Here is a 16,028-nt window from a genome sequence, read left to right as displayed (position 1 = left end):
CTGAAGAAACTAAATCTTGAATAAGTTATGCGACAATCTCAGAAATAAGAACTTAGAATTTATGCTAAATGAAATTTACTTGTGTACTGCTATAGCCCAGAAAGAATTAGAAGACTGACTGAAAACAAGAAATGATATTTCAAGTGTGTCATGAAAAAAATTTATTTAGTTATTCCTCAACATCTGACCCTATAACAAAAGACTCCTGCTTTCACTGAGAACAAAAGAGCAACCTATGACTGGCTGTTAGCACTGAGGGGAAGCAGCTTTTCCTTCCATGAAGATTCTCTGGCCCAGCACAAGAGACAGACAAAATAAATCAACACAGTTAAATAAAACTTCATTAACAAGCATTTGCACTTTAGAAAGAAATTTAACGCACTTGTGTCTGGTTCACTGCTTGAAAAGAGATATTTTCTATTATATTAATCAGTGGTAACTAAAATTCTGTCTGTTCCATGCCATCTGAACGTGGGGCTTTAACAGGAAATGTGCCTCCCTTACTCTAATTATATATATATTTTATAAAAATAACTACATTTAAGTAGTATTTAAGTATTCAAGTAACAGAAGTGCTCTGTATGTGATAGACACCTAAGCATATGCAGCACACAGAAGAAAACATTAATTCCTGGTAGATATTACAAACCAGGAAAGACACACACTGGACAGAGGAATTATATACTGACAAGGTAACCAAATCATCCTGATCCAGACCAAGCAACCCTCAACAGAAAATGCCAGACTCTGCTCCAAAGAACTATTCAAAATGAGAAGAGTGTTTCATCACCCTGGACTGTCTGTGCCTCACACCAGAGCTAAACAAGTGTTGCAAGGAGGTAACTTCCACAGTGGCTAAATAGGTCAGGCATTTTCGGAAAGATTTTTCAACCAACAGTAAAATATGTCTTCAAAACTTTCAGCATTCGGTAAACTCAAACTACTCCATTACATCTTAGCAACATGGGTTGCTGCCTACATGTCAGATTATGCTCTGATCTTTCCCCCAGCTTTCTACAGAACACTGAGCTACATTTAAAGTTTGACTCGATGGTTTTACCACCTACAGCCACCACACCTAATGATTGACAAAGTATTTATACAGATGTTACAGCCAGTCACTTTGCGTCTTTAGCACATGTGCTCTTGTAAGTTTGCAGTAAGGCTTGTTTCTGTGAGATGGTGGGCATTCCTGGGAAGCAGCTGGAAACTGACATGAGCTGCAGGAACTAAAGGTCTTCACAAAGTTCTGGTCTCTGTCTGGAACTGCATTTTGTAGACCTTATGCTCTCTCGCATAAACACATAGCAACATGTGTGTATTATGCATCTGTATGAATCCTACCAAAATAAATACCAGGGAGAAGATTACGGGACAATAAACAAACAGTTAAGCAAAAACAAACCACAAGACTGAAATGGTAAACACCAAACATCCCATTGGAAGCTGCAGGCTCATTTCATATCCCCAACCCAAGGTTGTTCTTTAATGTAAGGCCTCCTATGAAAGTTCTCAGAATACTCAGAATAAATTTCACTGGCAGTCCTTTACTTTTATTAGAATCTGTCCCCCAGAAGGCACAATGGTGGAAGTGCATTATGACATTTTCCCTTCCTTTCCTTTATGCTTCAGTTCTCAGCCATAATTAGAAGTGAGATATTTAATGAGATACAAAAATAGTTGATCAGAATTGGTGATTCCTAAGCTCAAGGTGGTAGATGCAGTACAAATACTTTACACAGCACTTGCTTTACAAAAAAAATACAAAGAGGAAAATATTTTGACCTATCTTGAAAGAGGTCAGCAATTTAAGGTGTTTGATTATTCATTTATAAAATATGTTTTCATCTCTTATGCAAGCTATGCAAAGTGCTTGTGAAGGATTTGGACATTACAAAACTATAAATCTCAGCCTTTTCTTGTGATCCTTACATTTGATTCACTGTACGGTATTTTACTAATCCTGAAGCTTTTTATTGCTTCTTACCATTTCCACAGCAGAACCAGCATTCTTGTTTTTCCAACTGTGTGTTTTCTGCAGAGAATTATACTTTTCATTCCATGAACTGGATAAACTTCCCTCTGTTGTGAAGCAAGTACATCATTAATGTACATATATGTATGTGTATGTTTTAACATAACCACTGTCCAAAACCAAGTATAACATCACCAACTTCTGAAATATTTACTTGCAACATCCTTGAATTCAGTAACAAAAATTTTAGATTTCAGTATTTTTATTAAATAGTTCTTAACACTAATTTTTAAAAAAAAAGGAGATTTTCACTACAAGGAGAAAGATAAACAAGTATGTTTTACTTTTGACAAGGTTTAGGTTTCTTGAAACTTACTTTGCTGGAATCAATTACTTCCACAGTCAGGTCAACACAAATCAACAGTTGAACTGTGGCTGTAACTGAAACCTTGGCAAAGCAAAGCTCTACAAGACACAGACACCTTCTAGTTCTAGAAAATTATTAAGTGGGTGTACACCAATAAGTAAGTAAGATTTTATTGCAACAAATCTGCATTAGCTACAACATAAGACCATACCCTCTTATTTGTGTAACAAAAGCCCTGTAATACATAAAGAAGCTTTAATTACTGGGCATATTAGAAGTATTCAAAATCTGTATGAACGTTCATGAAGACAATTTCAAAGAAAAAAATATAAGTAGCAGGTTTTTGATTTAGCCCACAACTTGCTGACAGAGAACACCACAAAATTGTGAAATGCCTTCCTAATGTAAATTTTGTCACATGTACAGGTCTCACTAAGAATCCTTCCTGTATCTCATTCTCAAGAGATGAAAGATTACCCCAATCTTCTCATCAAACTTGATGCCTAGGCAGTACTTTTGAAGAAAAAACACATTTCAGGAACTTCACTCAGAAGAGCAGTGTCTAAATACACCACAATATATGTAGTTTCAACTGCCAAGGATTATTATTCTACAGAACTACAAATACCTACAATAAACCAAATCATATTTCAACAAAAAAGCCAGTGATTTTCTTGAACTTTCTGAAGCCAGAAACTAAATAAATAGATTAAAAATATCTATAGAATTTAGATATTAAATTTCTAATAATAGAAATAAATATCTGACCTGAAAGTCAGATTGGGTACAAGTAAAGAGCATGTTAATTTCTTACCTTTCAAGCTCACAAGTGCTTTTGCTGAAGAACCTGCAATATAGCAAAAGGTTCACATAAATCACAAGCTATTTCAAACCATACAACCTATGCAGAGCCTACTAATTCTTAATTTTCAGGCAGAAAGTGGAATTTAATATTAAAATCTTTCACTGCTGAATGAATGAACCCAGCACATACGCCATGGAATTGAGCATAGAACTACACATTTATTACCAATAAATCTTGAAAGCATATTCACATTTTGGTTTTTCCCTTTAGTTTAATGCCTACAAAACAACTTTAGACGTTAAACACTTGGGTTTAACACAGCAAATTCTCAACAGGCTTTATGTCCGAACTACATTCTCTCACGTGGCTGCTTGTTTGATGCAGTTGCAAATGTATTTTACAACTGACAAGAAAACTAATAAACACCTCTTCTTTATTTTTCTTTTTTCCTCCCACCATTTCAAAACTCTTCAGTGCCCAAGATTTCCAGGAAAGGAGTAGTTTATGCTCAAAAGGAAGAAGATGGATAGCTAGTTGCCCCCTGGTGGTCCCTCTTTATTTAGAAAGGCAGCAGATTCAGATCTCAAATGCAGACAGGATTGTTACTTTGTTAAACTGTTCAAACAGTGTAATAAAAACAAAAATTTCACTGCTCCCCTTCCACTGCATCTGTAGAACCTCTGCAATGCTCCTGGGCCAGGAAAAACAAAACTAGGCCTGACTGCAATGGGCCCTCATGCTCGAGAATTTTCAAATGTGTCTCTAAGAATGAGCTGTTTGAAGAAACTGCATTAGCATAGGGCAAGGTATTTCTGCATTACAATGTGTCCCCAGATTCATGCTTTTCTCTCAAATCAACTTGATCTTTCCAGTTATGCTCCTGTGTGACAACCACTTTTCCCTCTCACTTTCTCTGCTCTCTCCTTCATCTCCTCTTTGCAACCGCTGCTTCAAGAACTTTCTGTCTCCAAAGATCCAGAAATCCTTGCAGCTGCTATTTATCTAGCTCCTTACCTCACGAACTTCACAGTGCCAGAGATACTTGCCTCTAAGAGAATACATTCCAGGGAGTCTCACAGAGCCAAAATAATTATTGTGCCTTTCCAAGGAACTGAGCATTTTGGATTAGGCTGGGCCATCGGAGAGAATACAGGTACAGCAAAAAAAAAACCCTAATCCCTTACGTTTTCATCATAGTGTTTTGTTTGCTGCCATCTTATTATGCCATCCGTTAAAAAACAAAATTTAAAATTTCAATAAAAAAAAGAAAGGAAAAGGAAACAAAGTTTCTTCTCCCCAAAAAGCTTAAAAAAAAGTTTAAGATATGAAACAGAACTAGCTTTGACTCAATGGGGGTTTAGAGAGCTTCCACCCCAGTATCTCCCAAGCTATTCAAATCCACAACAGCAACCACATCTGGGATTACATGTCAAAACCATGTTGACACAGCTGGGCTGTACTGTCACACCTCTTGCACATTTCTTTTCTGACGCATCACCTTTGTTGTGTTGGAGATCTATCAGTGACTGGTACAGGAACATGATTCTGCGATGATCTGAGTCACAGGGAATTCAGCTCTTGAAACTAAGCTGTATGTTCAAGGTATCACAATTTTTTTTAACATTTTATGCTAAAAAATCCAATACTACACATTGTGTTTGCATAAATACACAAGTAGTCTGCTATCAACCAGCAGCTAATAAACAGCTGTGAAATAAACAGCTTTGAAAGGTAACATTAAGAACAGTGAAGAACTATTGTGTCCCAAAATTACATAAGGGATGGTGGGAAATGTGTGCAGGGATAAGTACACACAGTTTAACAACATGTCATTGGGGATGGAGACACGGGAGCAGGGTCATTCAGGACTGTCAAATGGAGGAGATGCTGCCTTTGCAGAACGGATCACTACTCTGAGAGATCTCAGGCACTTCATCTGAACATACAAGCATTTTCCTTTTTTTTCCTCAATATCTTGTTGATATGAATCAAGTTCAATCAATCCAGTCTAGGGTGAGTATGAAAACTGTTAACAATGGAAAAGAATCAACTCGCAAGAGGCAGCAAAGCTTTATCAGAGGCAGTGTCAATCTCAAAGCTGAAGTGCCTGAGATGCTTTGCTAACCATGGGATGCTTCACCTGTGAGGGGGATGATGGGCCAGCAGAAGGTTACTGTGCTACTTCCTAGCTTTACAAGATTAGCACTCCAAAACAGCATTAGTTGCCAAGGAGTTTTCCACACGGGATAGTTAAGCTTCCATAAATGCATGTTAGAATAGGGCTGCTCATTTGTTTTCACTTGACCCGTAATTAGTGGATCCAGGGCATCTTTCTTTAGGAATACAAGTGTTCAAAAAAATATTCCTGATCTATGGAAGTTCAAAAGTTAAACTAAACTATTTTACTGTAACGAAGTGCAGAAAATTAACATCAACACTTCTGTAGCTTAAAGCTTTAGAATACATGTAGGATACCAAAATGACAATGAAGATGTCCATAAGTTTCAGTTTACCTCAAAGGTAAACAATATGACACAACATAGCTTTTCTTGTCAAGTTCTTCTACTGATTTTAGGGGCTACCTGCAGCAACACCAAATTCCAAGGAACATGGTACATGTCCCCACTTTTTCCATTTAGTTGGGCAGTACTGTCAATACTACCAGGGCCACGAAACCAGAAACTAGGATGATTATCTAAGCAATACTATGTTACAATAAAATCCAACCAACATTTAATGCAGATAGAAGCATTTTAACAACTATAAAAACTGCCAAGTGATGCAGGACAGATTAAGTTTATTAAAACTATATAAAACTTTATTTACAATAATGATTAAATTTATAATATACTAGCCTCACACTAAATGCCAGTAATCTTGTATACTCCTGTTCTGAATAACAAATATATAATCACAGGCAGTCTTTTTAACCTGCATCTTAATTATAAACAGAGATTAAAGTAGAATACACACACTTGAATGTAAATATCTATTATGACAATGACACAGACTTAATTTCCAGAAACACTTAAAAAACAAATGGGTGGAAAGCAAGAAATAAGACCTGTGAATCATACAGGTTATTACAACCAAAATCTACATCCAGCTCCTCCAGGTTCAGAGGATCTCTAAGGTGACTTTCTTAATACTGAGAGTAAAAAACCCCTTAAGTTAGGGAGGAAGCACAGGCAGCTCAGCACAGCAGTGGCCCAGGAATTTCAGGGCCTGCTTTCAGGAGGATACACTGCTCCAGTGCAAACTGAAAATTACCTTAGCTTTGTCTTACTATCCTACTGAGTATGCTCTGCATATGTTGTTTAGTAAATTAATTACCTAAACACAGTGCTCACACTTGACTAAGTCTGTAAAATTAGGAAAAGATTCAGCAGAGATCTGAGTGATAAATGAGACATGCCTTATTGTTAAGAAAGTTAAGGCACCCCAATCTTGCTCTTCCCAAAGAAGGTCATGATCTGCACTGATCAAGAGGATCTACAAAGGAAGATAATTCAGATGGATAAGTAGCTCTGCAGCCTTTTTTTTTTTTTTTTTTTAAGGAAAGGCATAACTAGACCTATTTTGTGAAAGATTACATTGGATAATTCATTAGCAATGAATGCAAAGTTTAGCAAATTTTATGTAACTATACCAAGAAAAGGCATGTTGAGCTCCTTGTAACTAAAAATCTTAAAGCGAGTTCAATACATTTTAAAGAGAGAACTTTAGCTAAAAAGGAAGCTTGAAACTGATGCACAGAAACTCCAAACAAGTATACCAGCATGTTTAATGAAGAATCTAAGATGATTATAATGGCCTTTCCTAGCTCTGAAAAAAACCCCCAATAATTCCATAAAATATGTGCACCACAGATGTGCAATAAAAATAACCGTGTTCTAGATTATGAGGTATTAAATAGTATCATAACAGGAAGCTCATCAGTAACTAAGAGTCAGGAATAAGTGTATTTATGTGTCTTGTAACACTTGCAAGAAATGTTTTTCAGGAAGTCCAGATAAAACTAAATTGATAAAAAGCCACCAAGGTTAAAATCACCCCAGGTCTGCCAAGCCTGGCATGACAAGTGCATTGATGTTTTCACGTCTGGATGGCTTAGAAACCCACAGGCTGCAGTGGTGGCCAGCGTGGGTCCCTACACGTGGACAGCTCCTCCAGTCCTGAACTGCTTCTCCCTCTGAGCACACAGTCCCCAGGAATCCTTCCTCCAGCCCCAACCTCCTGCTCCCAGCTCAGGGGAGGACACACAGAGCATTGCAATAAAGAGAACTTTAAAAAAAAACTCCTCTATCTGCTCTAGGGGCCATATGAACTCTCTGAAAAGTATTTCAGATGTGGAGATAGGCTTTGAGGCATGGGAGAATAGTGCAAAAGCTTTCAGCCTTTTCAAAAACAAAAGACAGGTTTAAAACCAAGCACCTACTGCCTCATTTGAAAGCACTACAACTGAACAAAAGTTTGACCACAATTCAATATGGGCAGCTGTGAATGCCCTGATGAACATTCTCAATACTAAGATGAAGCAAAGCAGTTTAAATGTGGCTTCTCAATTGCTGATTTGAAAATCTAAACAGGAACACACAGAAGCATATTATGTTTGTGAAACTGTTCTCAGTTCAATAATGAATTTATAATTTTAGCTGATAATTTTGAAAATAAATCTTAAAAGTAACCACAGGGATGTTCTACAGCTACTGATTTCACTAATGTGTGGACACAAAGGGGCATATCTAAATCAATATAGAAAATTCTAGGATCCAGATCAGCAATTATATGATGTAAAGCCTTTAGTCTCCAGATCATTACACTATTTTGTCTAAATTTGCACAGGTGAGCAGTTATTTTAACACTGGTTGCATGACTACCTCAAAAAGCTATGTAATTAATCTGCACTGCTGGCTCTAAAAATGGTGTGACAGAAGAAACTCATGGAGAAGAAGGGCAAAACATGAGCCTTTATTATAGACTGAGTCATTAATCCTCCAAGAGATCATTCATCTACACAAGCACAGCACAAGTTGTTTCAGCAGAGGAAGCATCTCAAACAATTGGCCACTGCAAGGAAAGCTTATTCAGGAGAACTCTGAAAGTAAAAAAACACACATCAGAGGGAAAAGTAGCTTTGGAGAGTTTTTAAAGCTTCTCCCAAACTTTGGGCTCATTGAAGAGGTAAATAAATAGATAAATAAATAAACACTAACTTTTCACTTCAGGCACGAGTCAGTATTTTCCTTGTGTTATAAGCCCATTAATAAATTGACATATGTATATTTCCAAATCCTAATTTTCCTACTGGATGGAAGTAGGTTTTCCAGCCATGTGAACCCTTCTACAGGACTTTTGTAGACAATAACCACAATAACAAAGCCCTCTTTTTGAAACTGTGTTCTCATAATGGACAATATGCTGACACCACGGTAACATACAATTTTAAAGGTAGGCAGCACAAATAATCCTAAAAATTATTAGTTGTGAGTACTGAATAGCAGCCACAAAGCTAACCCTGAGCCTTCTCCCAAATACTGCAATCTCACACTGTTCTGCTGATTTTTTGTCTCAAACATCCAGGCCACAGCAGTGCTGGGCTCACAGTCCCTTGGGGCTGGAAAACTGAAGTGCCACAGGTGGGCCACAACCTCCTGCAGCTGTCTAAGAAACCAGCAGAGCAGAGGACCCATGAGCTACAGCAAACAAAAAAAGTTGTGCTGGGGGTAAAGATAACCATTTCTGCTTGAAGTGCTGCCCTTATGCTGCAGCCTCCCCCTATATGATAAAAACCCATACAGAAAGATTCTTATCTCCCTTCCCTTCTGCTTGTCCTAAAACACAAGCCCCTAACCATTTCTGCCCCTATGAACTGTAACAACCATGTCTATCAATACATGGTATTTGGCATAAGACCGACTTGGAATTTGTATTGTAAAAGTTGAACCATGACACCCATCACCCCTGGAGTCTGCCTTCTTTCTCTGATTCACCTGCTACCTGTTGGAGTTTGCCCAGGACGCAGCAGCACAGGAACACTGCACTCCGGTGCTTCACTGCTGGCAATGGCCCTGTGCCCCTGATTCCTGAGTTATCACCCTCCTGGTAGGAATGGCAACTTCCTCTCCCTCTTACAGTGCAAGTCCCAGCATCCTCCTCCCTCAGACCAGCTTGTGCCAAAGGACCCACCAAGAAGCACCTTTGCCTGTGCTGCTCTCAGCAGAGCTCTGCCTCCAGTGGGACCAGGACAATCTTTAGTCACATCTGCACGTGCTGCCTGTTTTAGCAGAACCTCACCTCAGCAGAAAGTTCACTTCACATCAGACCCTCCCCTCAGCTTCAGTGCACAAGCTTTAGAACCACGCAACCCACAAATCAGATTGCCATTACCAGTAGCAGGAGACAGGGCAGCATTATGTATGCTCCAATACAATCCACTGTTTCCCTCTTCTGAGACACAGAGAAAAAGCCATCTGGTCTGCAGCACCAAGGCTGCCCACCATTTACCTCCACTGCAAAGTTACCAGGAGATAAGAACAAGGAAAAAAAGGCATTGACTAAAATTAGTCACTCATTGGGCACCAACCCAACAGCCTGCAGAAACAATTTTTTTTTTGTCTTCAAAATATAAATCAAATTATTAGTATTTGAAGTATTTCTGCAATTGGGACTTTTAATATTCTAGACTTTTTCAGCTAGAGGATTTGTTCTTTCTTCAACTGCATCCCAAATTACTATATGGCTCTCCCCTGGCAGCACAGGAAAGGCCTCAAACTACAAGAAATGAATGTAAACTTATGCATCATTTCAGGTTGTCAGCATGAACCCTCTTACTGTTTTATATGGACAGAATAGCAGCTTTAGTGAAGAACAGAATAGTAACTTTAGCAGACAAAACAAGCACATATCATGAGACACAACTGTGTGCATTACATTCATCTCACTTCTGGGTTAAGGAACAGTCACTGCCCAGCTGCATTACAGAACCTGCCAGAGGGCCAGTAGGTGCTATTAGAATACTCTGGGACAAATTCCACTTCATCCAATCTGAATGTAAAACTGTGTGGTTCTTAACATACAGCAAAATGTCAGTTTTCTTGTCAGCAAGTACGCTGTGTTTACCTATAATCCTTTTTATGTGGAAACTCAGTTATGGTCTGCTACTTTACTATAAACTGTGTTGGAGAAAATTCACAGGGGTGATGCATAAATCTCAAAGTTTCTTAGTCATGAACTATTCCAACTTTTCTTGGAACTTATTTTTATACCATAAGAATATTCCAAAACCAACTTTGTAATGCTTACTGCTATTATCCTTTATATATTAAGCTGCAGACTGAGAGATGCATGAAGTCAGTCTTAAATCAGTCAGGACTAAGTTTACATCTTCATTTTAAGTATAGGAGTAGAAATGAAAGAACTATGTGTGGCAGTAATTAGTGTAATTTGAATACATCCAGGTCACCAAAACTCAATAGAATAGAAATAGAAGCACAAGGCAGCCACTCCTCGAAACTTTCACAGTTCTAGCAGTTCAGCAATGCTACAGAAAACATGAAGCTCCCTGTCTGATGGAAAACACCCCTGACTTGCACCAAACTTAGGTAAATACTTAGGTAAAACCATAAGGTCAAGGTCAGCACAGCAGAAGCTTACTGCCTTCACAAACAACCGCAGAGTATCTGCTTCACCTGCCAAGCAGAGACTGTAACACTGACACTTCTGGCAAGGGTCACCAGCATACCCCCATCCTAAGGGAAACTGAGTCACATGCTCTACTACGGTGTCTGCTACAGATGAAGTGACAGACCTGTCAAACCTTCCTAATGTCACTGCAGGCAATATAAGAGTGACATAGAAGAAAAAGTTATTTTTCATACTTCACATTAACTTCTTGAAACATGCAGTGCTTTCTCTGGAAAATGGGCAAGGCAGATGGAGGAACAGTAACTTATTGCCCATTCTAGTGAACAGGGAAAGTTCATTTAATAAGCAATAAACTGCTGCTAATTATTAATTACAGTCATGTCAATTGGTCCATGACTTGTATTAATCAGTCTCTAAATGTGGCACAGCGTCCATGACTGAGCTGCAACAAGTTGAGAGTGTCAGCTCTATCCATAATTTATGATGATCCTCCATAAATCTGTTCAGTTAATACAATGACACCGGCTATGTGGGCACATTAACCAATTTTTCTCCTGACAGTTGAGCTGTAACAAAGACCCACACTGAGCAGCCAGAAACAAGATTTCCACTCCAAGTCACCTTTCTCTGAGAGTCTTTGGATATGGTAAGAGTTGGTATCTTGATGAACTTGCATGGTACTAAACAAAAAAATGTCACCAAAAGATGTCTGCCCCATTCTGTGCACATCTATTGAAACTGGTAAATGCCCTAGTTTTGGCTTGGCAGGAGTTCATTGTTTGTAAGAGGACATCTCAAGATGGCCTCTAGACATGTTTTACATTGAATAATCTTCTCTTCTGTAACACTCAAGTACTTTGTGCATGAATCCACATATATCAGCAATATGTCTGGTTTTTAGCTACACTTAGTTTTTATCGAATCCTTGTGTTCATTGAAAACAACACCCACACAATCCCTATGGAGATCACAGCACCAGTGAGGTCAAAAGACACCTCTGAGACCATCGAGTCCAGCTTTTAACCAAACACCACCATCATGTCAACTAGACCACAGCACTGATTGCCACATCCAGTCTTTCCTTAAACACCCCCAGGGACAGTGACTCCACCACCTCCCTGGGCAGTCCATTCCAATGCTCAATCACCCTTTCAGTGAAGAAATTCCTCCTAATATTAAATCTAAACTTCCTCTGCTGAAGCTTGAGAATATGCCCTCTCGTTTGTTGCCTGGGAGAAGAGACCAATCCCCACCCGGCTATACTCTCCTTTCAGGAGTTGTAAAAAGAGGTAAGGTCATTCCTGAGCCCCCTCTTCTCTAGGCTAAACACCCGCAGCCCTCTCAGCTGCTCTTCAAAAGACTCCTGCCCCTTCCCCAGCTCCATTCTCTTTCCCTGGACTCTCTCCAGCACCTCAATGTTCTTCTAGCAGTGAGGGGCCCAGAACTCGAGGTGCAGATATCCAGAACTGTATGCATGAAAACACATGTTTACATGCTGTCTTCCTGTACAGCCAGGTTTCTGCTGCTGACACACAACACAGAGTCTCTGAGTTCTTCCCTGAGCATTCATCAGTGCCCCCTAGACACGGTGTGTGCTCGCCCTGACCCCCCAGCCCGGCGGAGCTGCTCGCATCGTGCACGGTACGGGCTACGAATACACGAGCCCTCCTTGCCCCCATGGGCGAAAGCCAGGTCCGGAGCGCCGGGCAGCTCCCCCCTTCCCCATAACAGGGGGGAACATAACATTCCCCTCCTTCCCCCGCACTGCCCCGACCCCCGCGGGCAGGGCGGGCTGTCACCGCGTCCCGCCCGGCTCCCTCTTCCCGCCCCGCCCGCCCGGCAGGTGCCGCCCGGGAGGGGCGGGCGGGGGGCCCAGTCCCGGCACCCCCGGGGGCAGCGGGGGGCGCACCCCCGGGACGGAGCTCCCCGCCCGCCGCCCGGGCCGGGGCCCGGCCGGGGGGGGGGGGGGGGGGGGGGGGGGGGGGGGGGGGGGGGGGGGCCGGGCCGGCCCGGTTGCCAGGGAGGAGGCTCGGGCTCCGGCCCCACACAGCGCTCGCGGCGGGAGGGAGGGAGCGAAGAAGGCAGGCGAACGGGCGGCGGGGCGCGGCGCGGGTGTCCCGCCGGGACGAGGGGGCGGCGGGAGCGGGGGCACCGGTCCCTACTCACTCTCGTCAGGCAGCTGATCCAGCCCCGCCATCTTGAACGAGCCGCGCCGCTTTTTCAAAGGCTGCCTGGCGCGGGGCATTCTGGGGGAGGAGACGGGGCCGGGCGCGCGGCGGGCGCGCGCGCGGGGCGTGGCCTCCGCCAGTGGGCCGTGAGGGGACGGGCGGCAGGGCGCGCGCGCCGCTCCCGGGGGCAGGAACCGGGCTCGGCAGGGAGGAAAGGGAGTTTCGCTGTCCCGGAACCTGGCGGGACCACACAACCATACTTAAGGAGTCGGAGTGGACGTTATACTATTTCCAATCTAGTTGCAACTCCCTGCCACTGGCCAGGGCACCTGCCACTAGACCAGGTCGCTCAGAGACCCATCCAAGCTGGCTTTGAACATCTCCAGGGCTGGGCTAGGCAGAGCTGGGCTAGGCAGAGCTGCTCCGGGCTAACCACCCTGGCAGTAGACTTTGTTCCTAATATCTAATCTAATTTTCCCCTCTTTCAGTTTGTACCCATTACTCCTTGTCCTATCGCTACTCCAGTTCCTGACAGAGTCCCTCTCCGGCTTCCGTATAGCTCCCCTTCAGATACTGGAAGGTTGCCATGAGATCTTCACACAAACTTCTCCAGGCCTGAAGAGCCCCAACTTTCTCAGCCTCTTGTCATAGGGTAGGTGCTCCAGTCCTCTTATCACTGCCATGGTCTGCCTCTGGACTTGTTCAAACAGTTCCCTGTCCTTCTCATGATGTGGGATGAGGGGGAATCGGTGATTGGCAGTTCAGGATGGGGGGCAAGGGGTGTTGGCTGCCACAAAGGGTCACCCCAAAGTAGCTGTGCTAGCTTTGAGTCTTTAAGCAATCCTATTATATTATATCCATCCTCCTTCACTGGGTAATAACTTTCTGCTAAACTCTGCCTATTCTCCTTGTTGTTGCTTTTCATAAATGACTGCAGAGTTGAGGCTCCAGGAGGAGTAAGGGAATACAACAATCCCAGGACAGCCAGCCCTGGCCCTGCTGTCACGGTTGTGGCACTCCTCCCGAGAGGCAGCTGAAATGCTCACTGAGCCCAGGGCCTGAAGGTCAAGGTCTCACTTGCTCTCACCCAGTGCCAGGGGAAGCCAACAAACTCCACAGTGGGTGGCTGTTGCCGAGCAAGGTCCTTGTCTTGGCCTGTCCTCTACCATCTCACCCTTCAAAGCTTTCTTCAAGAAGCAGCAGTGTGGTTTTTTTTTTGTGTAGTTTTCTTAGATCTCTGTGCCACAGTGAAGTTTAAAGCTTCTGCATCAAGAAATATAAGCATGGAGATACCATTGTGAACCAAAAGCACCTTAATTGCTCATGGACCAGACTCCTTACATAGGTTTGGCTTTGATAAGTATCTACTGTTATTATACCAACCAATATTCCTTTTTTAATATATAAAAATAAATATAAAAATGCAAATTTATCCTCAAAATAAATAAACAGTGTATCTTAGTCAAAGCTAAGTCTGTCATATGTTAAACATATTGCCAAAAGCACAATGGTGTAATGCAAAATGGATGCTATGCCTGGCTGTAGGCAGCTCTTTGAAATCACCTAGGTGAAACCAAAGATTCTACAAAATACAGAAAATGTGTATCTTGGGACATGGAATAGTTTGTGTTCTTAATTTGCTAATGAACTCAGATAACTAGCCACTATAGCAGATTGAGAGGGGCAGGATATAGGTCATGTTATTAAACAACTTTAATACATAAATAAATAAAATCAATGCTGCCCTTGTGCTCAAGGGGAAAAAAGCCAGTTTTTAAGTGAAGAATCAGAGTGAAATGCTTTAGAAATTCCCCCCAGGGCTTTCTATGTACATTGTAGCAGAGCTAACAAAAATAAAAAAACCCCAGAAAATAGAAAATTCAAAGCCTAGCTTGCATTTCCAGCCCCCTTTTCAGGTCATTTTGAAAGGTTGTTTAAACAGCTTTCCCTCCCCTTAGACCCCAGAGGGCCTAAGACACTTCAGTCAGAGCTTTCCATACTGCACAGCTCCAAAGAAAACTGCTACAGCAGACCACTGCAAAGCACTGTAGGCACAAAACTAAAGAAACTAGTAACAAAACATGACTAAATAGTAATCTCTGCTATTTCAAACACTGACCCCCACCCCCAAAACATTAAATACTGCACGATTTTCCTCTTTTAATAAAACACTTCCACCACCCAAAATGCCTGACATGGACCAGACCTTCCAGGCTCAATTAAACAACGTGTTGATGACACTAATATTTCTCTGTATTTCATCTGTGCTCCCCTTGTTCCAGGGGCTGTATGCTCAGCTAGGACTGGCGACACTGAGACTTCCACAGTTGGCAAAAGACACTGATCACCAGCAAGATTTTTGCTGCTGTGCTTTGTAAACCTTGTCATCGGGTCTGGCTGGGCTAAAAGCAGCATTGCCCAGAGCCTCCCCAATGCTACAGATTTCCCTGAGCAAGGGCTTTGCAAAGGAGGGATGAAAAAGTACAATCTACAACACAATCACAGTCCTCAAGAGTGTGAATTTCTACAAGGGAAAGAGGAAAAACGAATCAAAAAAACTCAGTGCCTTTCAGGGAGTCTTTGTAGACTACAACAAAACTAGATGAAAAAGTTGAGAGATTTTCCCCCTCCCCAAAGTCTCCTGCCAATCATCTCACAAATTAACAGGTGTGAAGGTAGAATTCAGCTCCCAACAGCATGATGATGATTATTCCTTCATTTCATTCCAACAGCTGCACTTGGAAAATATTTAACAGAAGCCATTACCATTCGCTATGTTGAGAGGGTAACAATCAACACTGTATTATGATTCCTGGATAAAGGACCTTTTACATCTTGGCCTTTAATGAATGCTGAAGTATCTCCATGTTCTGGTTTTTCATTTGTCCTGTGCTCACTGTTTCCAAGTCACACAAACACCACCCTGATTGACAAAGCCCCAGCCAGGGCCATTTGTCAGCGTGCACAGGAACACACAATGTTTTCATCAGTGCATCCTTTTACCATTCTGGCAAATCTGCAGTTTGCACTTGGGCGACGTGAAAATGACACAACTCTTCCAACAGA

At 41.9% G+C, this 16,028-nt stretch overlaps 1 protein-coding gene across 1 annotated transcript in view; it reads right to left on the bottom strand.

The window, feature by feature from the left end:
• LIN9 (lin-9 DREAM MuvB core complex component) overlaps positions 1-13,039 on the bottom strand; it is a 38,792-nt gene extending 25,753 nt beyond the window's left edge. The window contains exons 1-3 of the mRNA XM_005523288.2: positions 12,961-13,039; positions 3,157-3,189; positions 1,988-2,082 (exon numbers count right to left, since the gene is read on the bottom strand). Of these exons, the coding sequence (XP_005523345.2) occupies positions 1,988-2,082; positions 3,157-3,189; positions 12,961-13,039 (207 nt within the window). The remainder of the gene's footprint in view (positions 1-1,987; positions 2,083-3,156; positions 3,190-12,960) is intronic.
• Positions 13,040-16,028: the final 2,989 nt, after the last annotated feature.

Source organism: Pseudopodoces humilis, chromosome 3, assembly GCF_049639895.1.
Source record: "Pseudopodoces humilis isolate 2021_Gansu_Grassland_sample_001 chromosome 3, ASM4963989v1, whole genome shotgun sequence".
Taxonomy (NCBI): domain Eukaryota; kingdom Metazoa; phylum Chordata; class Aves; order Passeriformes; family Paridae; genus Pseudopodoces; species Pseudopodoces humilis.
This window is presented reverse-complemented; position numbering and strand designations above follow the sequence as displayed.